The 10670-nt window shown below is 42.2% G+C and overlaps 1 protein-coding gene across 1 annotated transcript; it reads right to left on the bottom strand.

Moving 5' to 3' along the window:
- Positions 1-3331: 3331 nt before the first annotated feature.
- On the bottom strand, positions 3332-7382 carry LOC107385533 (keratin, type II cytoskeletal 8). The gene is made up of 9 exons (XM_015959474.3): positions 6864-7382; positions 5775-5983; positions 5558-5618; positions 5365-5460; positions 5113-5277; positions 4186-4311; positions 3835-4055; positions 3709-3749; positions 3332-3620 (listed from the first exon to the last, which is right to left on the bottom strand). Exons 1-9 carry the CDS (start codon positions 7293-7295, stop codon positions 3379-3381), a joined length of 1593 nt encoding a protein of 530 aa, XP_015814960.3. The 5' UTR covers positions 7296-7382; the 3' UTR covers positions 3332-3378.
- Positions 7383-10670: the final 3288 nt, after the last annotated feature.

The following is a 10670-nucleotide window of genomic DNA, read 5'->3' as shown; positions in this document are numbered from 1 at the left end:
ATTTCTCATATGACAGGCTAAATAACCAACATTATTGTTAATTTTAACTGTGTAACTTTACAAACAGCATCTCATGGAGGACAATATAAATAGAACTTTGAAGTTCTATTCATGTCCAATTTATAGTCAAATCAAATTAGTGTTTATTTGAATAGTCGTAAATCACATCATTGGGAGAAGATTTTCACAATTATTTCATTTTAAGTAGTACTGCTAAAATGCAGAGACATATTTATTCATATGTTACTAGTCTATTAATAGTTTTTTCAATACTTTCTGCATAACCGGCCCTTTAAGAGCATTCATGATCTTTATGTGGCCAAAAATGAAAATGAATTTGACATCCCTGATTTAAGATCTACACATTTAAAATGAAAATAAGAAATAAAAGTATTCTGCCTTATACCTGCCCCCAGGCAAAACTTTTAGAGCCTACCCTGCACAGTCACCAGCCTTCTATCAGCTACGTAAAAAAGAATCCTGGTGACATTTGTTCATAACTTTTCTTCAAGTCATTCATGTAATCTAAAATGTAAACAGTTTCTCCAGTAACTGTTCAGCTGCTCGGGTGATTGAGTCTGGACATCTTCTATTTCTTCTCGATGTTTCTCTCTCATCAGATGCAAACTGACATCATAGCCAGCAGTGTGTGTGTGTGTGTGTGTGTGTGTGTGTGTGTGTGTGTGTGTGTGTGTGTGTGTGTGTGTGTGTGTGTGTGTGTGTGTGTGTGTGTGTGTGTGTGTGTGTGTGTGTGTGTGTGTGTGTGTGTGTGTGTGTGTGTGTGTGTGTGTGTGAGCAGAACAGTGGGTGGGATGTGGATTTGGGAAGTTTTCTGTTCCTGACTACAGGATGGTTTATGTGTCCGTGGGTGGGGTGGCGCCACCCTTTATTCATGTTCAAACCCGTTCTTCAATGGACCTGGGAGGCTTTTTAAGTGATTTCACTGAAAGAGAGAACAGTCATGTCCCTGAGTAGTGGATCACGTTCAGTTTAATAAATACTGCCACAGATTCCAATCCTAGCTTCTGTTTGAGTCGTTTTTTGGCCCTCAGTAAATCTCCTTCTGGATGCACGTTGCACTTTTGAGAACTAGAGTAAATGTTTTGCTACAGTCATGGGTTAAAGGAGTGAAATGCAAAAGTTTTCCAAGAGGTGTGGTGGCGTCAGCGGGTGTAGGCCAGACGACGCCTGACTCTGTCAGGTCTCCAGTGGGGTTGGTCGCCCATGGGTCCCAGGCCGCTGTGTGCCGAGCTCAGCCAGCTCTTGGGTGGGCGTCTGCGGGCGGGCCTGGGGGTTTGCTGTTATCTCCCATGGTTTTGGCGGCTGCTGGTTATGAACCTCGGGGTAATCCTCTGCGCCTCTCAGGAAGGGGGTTGACGCTTCTCCGGCAGCTGTCTCCTTGGGGTTCTTGCACTTCGGCGAGACCCCTTAGATCTCTAGGGCTTGGAACTCCTCCATCTTCCACACGTCTTTGGGGGCAGATCTGTGGCCCCTCACACTCACTATTGAACACTCCTATAGAGAAACATTACATTTACAAGCATGTGTACGCACACAGGTGCTCTCATGGTGCTTTCACAAGGATGGACTTGGGCATTTTCAACACTTCCACTGTGTGGTGGCTGTGGTTGGCACTAAATGCACAATGCTGTAAAGTGTCCTTGTGTCCCTTGAAAGGTGCTTTTAAATAAAATGCATTATTATTATTATGAATAATCACCATGTGTTTCTCAACAAAAAGTGTTACTTTTATATATCCTCATGTTGTTGGTGCAGTAATATTTTGGTTGTTGTATTTTTATGTGCCCCCCCTCTCTCTCTCTCCCTCTCTCTCTCTCCCTCTCTCTCTCTCTCTCTCTCTCTCTCTCTCTCTCTCTCTCTCTCTCTCTCTCTCTCTCTCTCTCTCTCTCTCTCTCTCTCTCTCTCTCTCTCTCTCTGCCGGTCTAGAAGCAGATTATTTTTATCATTTATGTTTAATTTTCTGAACCCCTCCCCCACCTCTTCCTTCTCTCTCCCCCTTTCTCTCACTCTTCTGTCTCCATGTGTGTTGGTATTTTAAACAACCAAAAATATTTCTAATAAAGGTTTGGTATCAGGTGTGGCATTATAGCAGACGTTCTAATGCTCCACCTGTGAGAATAAAACTTCAAGGCTTGTCTTCGGCATTCAGACATCAATTCTGAGAGCTTCACAGCCAGACAGGACAAGGTAAAAAAAATTAATTTTGAAGTTGATGACCAACTGTTAAAGGGGAACTAGGCACTTTGTGCTTGCTTTTAGCACCCCTAGTGTACGTTTGTAGAACTGAAAGCAAAACCAACAATCTTCTTGCGCATTAGTCTTTTTAACACCTTAATCTAACAGCTGAAATGTCTCACAACCTTTATACTTCTACAGGAGTGGTTCATCACTAAACTAAACAAATCAGATGTGTTCATGATCTAAAACATGCAGGAAATGGGCTGGAACCAGACTGCAGCGCCAGGTATGCCAGCTCTAGTGATGTGACGTTCACGAATGAACCAAATCTTTTGAATGGGTTTTCAAAGTGAATGATGAGAGCCGAGTCTCTGAAGAGAGCCATTCATCTTGTCTTCAGGTAACAAACCTCCCTCTGATCACGGGGTAATAAGGGCTGGGTGGCCTTTCATTTACTCTGTGTAAAAAGGGTCGTTTTAGCACATACTGGCTCAAGAAAATGATTTAAATATATGAAGAAGTTGCAAAGTATTCCTTTAACTTTGTCAAAGAGACATCATCTGGGGTAAATGTGCTCCTGGAGCAAGGCAGGGCAAGGCTGAGACTCGTCAAAGGGAGAGACTGACCGTCATCCTCTCCACTGCCAGCTTCCTGTTTCAAATTATGAAAAACAGAATGTGTGTGTGTGTGTGTGTGTGTGTGTGTGTGTGTGTGTGTGTGTGTGTGTGTGTGTGTGTGTGTGTGTGTGTGTGTGTGTGTGTGTGTGTGTGTGTGTGTGTGTGTGTGTTGATGAACTATCCAAACAGGAAGTGTTCTACGGTTGCTCCGTTTGTTACTTTTTTTCAGAAAAATATTTGTAGGTGAAAGTCATTTAGACCCTAAATGTGAATTTAATCAAAATCAAAACCATTGTTGTTTATTATTGTTGAAACAAAATAAAACCAGGAACAAGAAGAAGATGTTTATCGTACATTTCCCTTAAATTACTCCTCATGGGTTTTTAAACTCTGTGAACTACCGGTTCAGATGACAACGGTGCCATCTTCTGGTTATGCAAGTGTAATGCAGCTTGGTTTACCACTGTCAAACACAAGCTGTATTTTTAGAAGACATTAAATAGAAGGACAATAGATAAAGAGAGTGATGTTTTTATTTAATCTCCAAAATCATGAAGAAATTTCACTCTTCAGCCACAGCTTCAGCCTCCACCTTCTCTGGCTCCTTCTTCTCAGCAGCAGGTGCCTCCTCTGGTGTGACCTGCTGCTCCTCCTTCTTCTCCTCAGCCTTGTGTGCCACTACTTCGCTTTTGGTGATCTTTATTGCTCCTCCTTCCAGTGCAGAGGCAAGAGCCCTGTTGGAGGATGAGGTGATGTAGGAGGGGATGCGGGAACTCTCCAGGCTAAAGGCGTTGTAGTTCAAAGCTGTGGATTCACAGGAGGAGTTTCATGAGGATAACACAAGACAATAGTCAAAGGTTTCGTGGCTTATTTTCACACAGCAGGGACTCACAGGTCTGCTTGGTGACACTGGTCTTGATTCCTGCCGCTAACCTGCACAGAAAGCAGAAAACAAAAAAAAACGTTCAAACACTTTGTTCTATTACAACATGAAAGTCACATAATGCTATAAGTTCACCTGGTCTCCTCCCCCTCAAGCAGTTTTTTATAAGTAGCTATTTCAATGTCCAGAGCCAGCTTCACATTCATCAGTTCTTGGTACTGGCGGACTTGCAGGGCCATATCCTGTTTAGCCCTCTGAAGGGCCTCTTCCAGGTCTCTGACGCGGAGCTTAGCATCCTTCACAGCCAGCTCACCCCGTTCCTCAGCCTCTGCAATCTGGGCCTCCAAGCTGTTTCGCTAAAAGGGGAAATGTAGCAGCAAAAATCAGGTGCAGGTTAAAAGGTAATTAAAAACAGAAAACACGGTCTGCTTAAATTATAGAATTATAATTAGGAATTAATGAAGTTAAAGGAAATTGAATCCTTACCTGAGCTTTAACCATATCTATTTCAGATTGGAGCCTCATTATCCTGCGGTTCATGTCAGCAATCTCAGCTCTGGTTGACCTTAGGTCGTCATCAAACTTCCCAGCTGACTGCTGCATCTCTGCATACTGGAACAAAAAGACTAAATATTAACCTGTAGTCATAAATCAACTATGACCTATTCTGACATGTGTACATACTTTAGAGTTTTATTGTCTCCACCTCTTCATTTTTAGGTGTTTTGGTTAGTATTTTTGAACTTTACTCAGTGATGTAGAATATTCTCTGAGTTTGTCCATTAAAAATCATTTAAGTAAAAAAAGTTTAGTCTAGAGTGTAACTGGGCGATAAAGGAAATGAGTGGAGAAATTTGCTACACAAATATGGGAAACAAAACTGAAGAAAAAGAAAGTTTAAAAGTAACAAAAGAGCACAAGACAGTTTATTTGTTTAAAATGAACTGATGCATTTCAAAACCTCCACAAATCCTGAGCTCAAAGGAGAAATTTTATGCAAAACTCACCTTTTGCTAAATTTTGTGCTGCCATGTGGGTCTCTACTGCCCCTATAATCACTCCAAATGGAAAAAATGTATCCATCTGCTTTCAGTCAGTAATTGGTTTAGGGAATTATGTGCCTAAAACAAGTTGTTTCAAAAAGTCCTCATTTGTGATGTCACAAATGGGGAAATTAATATAGAACCACCTCTCGCATGCAAGTGAGAGCTGATGATAAAGGAGCAACAACTCTACTCTGAGCCCCTTCCAGATTTCAGAGCTTCTCAGCCTATAGCAGCCTGAGAAGGCAATGGGTGTGGCCAGCTCTAGCCTGTTTTCCTAAAGTGAAAGAGCCCTGAAAAAGCTCATTTTGGAAGGTGCTGGAAGGTTCAAGCTGTAAAAGTTTGCTTTAAAACATTGTTTGCCACTGACCTTGTTCTGGTACCACGATTCAGCCTCTGCTCTGCTCCTGCTAGCGATCTCTTCATACTGGGCTCTCACTTCGGCAATGATAGCATCCATGTCAAGGTCACGGCTGTTGTCCATCTCCACCACCACAGATACGTCCCTGATCTGACTCTGCAGCTCATTAATTTCCTAAAAAAGTTGAATAAAATACTCCATATTGGGGAAAAATACACAACAATGAACTTTTCATGAGAGTTGAAAACATAAGTTACTTACTGCATCGTAGATCTGCCTCAAGAAGTCAATCTCATCAGAGAGCCCATCCAGTTTGGCCTCAAGCTCCACTTTGACCATGTAGGTTGCGTCTGAGTCCTTCAGTGAAGGGACCAGAGAATATTGTTGAATTTAGCACCCACATGCTAAAATCACTACTGTTCGAGGAATTATAATATAATAAATTTCCACAAACCTTCTTCATGAGGACAAAGTTGTTCTCACACTCATTGCGCTTGTTAATCTCTTCTTCATACCTGGAAAAAAATTAACCTAGTGGAAATTTGGCCTTACATTTCCATATTTTCCTCGCTTCTTTTTACAACTTTGGGTACAAAGGTGAAGATTTATTAAAAGCAAGTTGGGAAAAAGTCAAATTTCATAAAATGTCTCAGGAGCAAAAAGGAGCTCACTTGTTTTTGAAGTCCTCCACTAGGCCCGTTGTGTGTTGCAGCTCTGACTCCAGTTTGACTCTTTGGTGACCCAAGTTGTCCAGTTGCTTGCGAAGACTGGCGATGTAGGCCTCAAACATGGAGTCGATATTGGAGCGAGTCGTGGTCTGCTCCTGCACGAGCTTCCACTTGGTCTCCAGCATTTTGTTTTGTTGTTCAAGGAAACGCACCTGAAGGCAAACCGGTCCATGAGTGTGGCAAGACAGTGAGCGAAGACTAAATGAATTACCAGTACACACGTTTGCTGATGGAGTCTCAGAGAAGACAAAAAAAGTGACGAATATAACAACTTCTTCTTAGAGAGATCTAAAAATGCCACATTGTTCCCTTTTCCTAATCCTCCTGTCCAACACAAAGAGGCACTGTGCCTCAAGTGCCTCTTTACAACCTTTCTCTACAGCATCCCGACTCTGGGTGGGGTCCCACTACCACTCATCAAACACAAGGACATTCAATTGTGTGTGTGTGTGTGTGTGGGGGGGGGGGGGGGGTGGTAAACTGTTTTACAATCTGAAGGATTACGGGAGAGTTTATTTACAATTCCTACTTCATTTCTCATGAAATGTGCAAACCTGCTGCACCGTTTTATGTGCTATGCTGGTACGTCATGGTTAATGTTTTAACGAGGGAGTTAAAACAATCGTCTATTCTTCCTTCAGCTCAGTGGCTTTTGGTTTGCATGGGCAAAAAACTTGTATCATGCATCTTTTTAACAATCCCACTCATTTTAGCTACAGACTCAAAATCTCAGAACACATAAAGATACCTCAATCTTATTCTACTGGATGTGAAATAGATCCATCCTTTGGCTCTTCACTAAAGTCCAGGATTAAAAGTGATTCTCCTATCTGAGCTCCATGATATCTCATTGTTGTATTAGTCCCAAGGATGATCTGCATGATGAAACCATGCTCTAGTCATGTCCTGTAGCATATTAGTTTCATATTAGTGTGTTTGAGCTGCAATAATGTCAACAGATGCTTTAAGTGTTTTTACTGTTTCTGTCTCTGCCGTTTATAAATCTTGAATGTGTGTCTCTTCAGGACTGACCTTGTCAATGAAGGAAGCAAAGCGGTTGTTGAGGGTCTTGATCTGTTCCTTCTCCTGGATGCGGACCGCCTGGATGGTGGGGTCGATCTCCAGGTTCAAGGGAGCCAGCAGGCTCTTGTTCACAGTCACGGCCGTAATGGGGGCCACCACTTCGTTAGCCATGCCTCCACCAAATCCCACAATGCCGAGCTCCATTCCACCTCCTCTGTGTCCCGATCCCCCAAACCCACCGACCTTGTAGCTGCCAATGCCCACAGCAGCCCCGCTGCTGCCCACGCCTCCGTAGGAGCTGCGGACAGCATAGCTCTGCCTGGTACTCCCCAGGCCATGTCCCCCGTAGCCTGAGAAGGAGCGGCTGCTGTAACCTTGGGCGGGGCCCCTGGAGGTTGACACGGTGGACAGGGTGGTGGTCTTCAGGGCTCTTACAGACATGGTCACACGTGGAGTCTGTGGGTGGTGTGAGAGGAGAAGAGACTCTGCTGAGGAGAGAGTCGGGCAGATGGAGCCTCCCTGGTCCTCGGTGGTATTTATCAGAGCAGGGGAGGAACCCTGCAGAGGTGGGACTGGCTGGTGTCCTCGGTGGGGGAGTGAAGGATGAGGGGCAATGAGGCTATCTCAGGGAAGAAGATGACATCATGTTACACATTTACAGCAGAACAAGAGCACAAGAATAACACTGGTAGTCTATAAAATGACTGTAGAAATAAGTGTGTCCACTTTCAGACCAACGTTAAGCTACACAAGGGTGATAACCACGCTCTCAACACGTCAGATCACATACTGTAAAGTCAAAAAGTTCAGCTTTGGATTCGATAAACAAGCTTCTCATTTTACTGCCTTCTACTCTACTTTGCAAGAGTTCTCGTGGGCATGACAAGTGAGGAGGTAAATTATGGTTTTCCCAGTGTGAGGTCCTTCACATGCTGGTGGGCAGTGGCCCAGTGTCTCACAGCTGTGAGGAAAAAAATTGTTTTATTTTATTGTAACAAGAGGAAACAAACACAATAAAATCCCAGCTTGTTTACTGTTTTGGAGGCATGGACGTAATTTTGGGGGGGGGGGACAGGGGGGACATGTCGCCCCACTTTTTCCAAAGTCAACTTTTCACCCCTGCACTTTTTACCATCCAAAAACAAAATTACGCTATATTAAATTGACACTTGTTGAGCTCTAGGACCAAGCAGAATACAACCGTTTGTGTTGAAGCCTGTTTCCCATTAGAGCAGGGGTGTCAAATATGCGGCCCGCGGGCCGGATGCGGCCCGCAAGCGGGTTAAATCCGGCCCGCAAGATGGTTGTGAAAACTTTATTTTCATACTTTACAATGTAGAGTGAAAATAAACTTATCATTGTGAGCAAGTTTTCTCTGTAACGAGTATAAATAAAACAAAGCTGCGCTCAAGGCTCACACAAGAACTTGAATCCCATCCTGAAGTTGGCCGCCACTCAGGATGTGACTTCTGATATTGATGTGCTGGTGAAAGCTAAAAGATGTTAAGTAAAATGAGTCAAATATGCTTTAAGTGCTGCATGAAACTGATCTTGCCATGTGATATGTAAGCTCTTTGAATCACTAAGGAATGTTTTTTTTATTTATTGATTTTTTTATTGTTTTCAAATTTTCAAGTACACTTCAGGTGTTGTACTTGTACTACACTGTCCTCAGGCTCCAGCCTTGTTTCATATTGATTGTATTAAAACAAAGAAAACAATCTGAAGTTTGTTTTTTTTTAAGTTACCGGTCCGGCCCACTTGGGACTAGATTTCCCTCAATGTGGCCCCAGAGCTAAAATGAGTTTGACACCCCTGCAGTAGAGCATACTGTGAAAATAGATAGATAGATAGATAGATAGATAGATAGATAGATAGATAGATAGATAGATAGATAGATAGATAGATAGATAGATAGATAGATAGATAGATAGATAGATAGATAGATAGATAGATAGATAGATAGATAGATAGATAGATAGATAGATAGATAGATAGATAGATAGATAGATAGATAGATAGATAGATAGATAGATAGATAGATAGATAGATAGATAGATAGATAGATAGATAGATAGATAGATAGATAGATAGATAGATAGATAGATAGATAGATAGATATACAGACAGACAGACAGACAGACAGACAGACAGACAGACAGACAGACAGACAGACAGATAGACAGATAGATAGATAGATAGATAGATAGATAGATAGATAGATAGATAGATAGATAGATAGATAGATAGATAGATAGATAGATAGATAGATAGATAGATAGATAGATAGATAGATAGATAGATAGATAGATAGATAGATAGATAGATAGATAGATAGATAGATAGATAGATAGATAGATGTTTATTCACATCTCCATGGTTCATAAACACTTTTTAAGCCCTCAGTAGTTTTTCTCTCATGTGAGACATGAATCTTGTCAAGAGTCTCATGTTGAAATGATCTTTTCAGTCTTAATCAGTTCCTTCTGCTAAGTCAAACCAGATTTATACTCTACTCTTCTGGTGAGCCCTTTTTCACATGAACACCTTCTGTTGTTTTGTATACAGTAAATTTATTTACCTTACAAGAAAATCAGCCCAATCAAAGATACAAGAAGTGTAGCAGCAGATGAGGCATCGTCCATCCATTTTCTGCATAAGGATGCAGGGGACACCCTGATAGGTCGCAAGTCCATCACAGGACCACACAGAGACAAATGACCAGTCAAACACTCGTTTATGCTTTTAGGAACAAGGAGAGCACCTGCCTGCAGATAAACGGAGGTGACACCACCAACATCGGCTGCTTTGACAAAGGCGGCAGTAGAAGTCCAAACATGTCAGCAAAGGTAAAAACGAGTGTGCAAGACAAAAAATAACAAAGACAAAAAAAAATTACATCGTGCATGCACGGCCAGAACATGTAAACCCTGCACATAGACGTCATGCAGGCAGAATTCAAAATAGCAACTTTATTGCTGCAACTGTGCCACCATAGCCAGATGGGTACATCTGTAAACAAATGCATGCCAACCTGTTAGGAGTTCTCAAGTTGATGCAATAAAAACATATATCATGTTTTACTTGGTTGATGTCACACTGCGACATGATTCATCACCTGGAAGCTCTCGTGCTGAACGCAAAGGCAACCATACATGTAGCTTAAAGCAACAGACAAATTCCCAAGTTTGATTCTCCGAAGAGGCCAAGGATGCGGGTTTGGGTGAAGCTGCTAACTGACACGTCGAGGCAGGAATGTGCTGAGGGAGACACGTATGTGCGACATGTCAGAGAGAGTGGACGTGAGACGGGAAGCAGGTGGAGGTTCACAAAGACAATTAGCAAAGATTAGAGACACATCTGTTGCAAAACCGCTGAGTGACTCACAGTGCTGTTCAGTAGAAGCTGGGTGGGGTGGGAAGCATCAACCAGCACACCACTGTCAACCAATAAAACTGCGTTTCACGTGGTGCCTTGGAATTGTGAATCTCTGCAGAGTTTAATTAACAAGGATGGACTAATATTAAACTGAATTATGTGTGGTTTTATGAATAATATGAACGATACATGAAAATAAACACAAATATAACAACTCAACAAGTCCTAGGAAAAGGTTTCAAGTCAGAAAAACTAATAAATGTCTAAATGATATTGGACATTGCCGTTTTAAGGAGGTTCTCGCCAAGTTTTTAGACCTTTTAGAGGGATTTGGAGTAAAGGTTAACTTCCTGCTTCACCCTGCTCACGCCAAACACACATACAGAACACCGACAACAGACATGAACGACATGCTCACCACGCTCACAGCTTTGCACA

This window comes from Nothobranchius furzeri, chromosome 3 (assembly GCF_043380555.1).
Source record: "Nothobranchius furzeri strain GRZ-AD chromosome 3, NfurGRZ-RIMD1, whole genome shotgun sequence".
Classification (NCBI taxonomy): Eukaryota; Metazoa; Chordata; class Actinopteri; order Cyprinodontiformes; family Nothobranchiidae; genus Nothobranchius; species Nothobranchius furzeri.
This window is presented reverse-complemented; position numbering and strand designations above follow the sequence as displayed.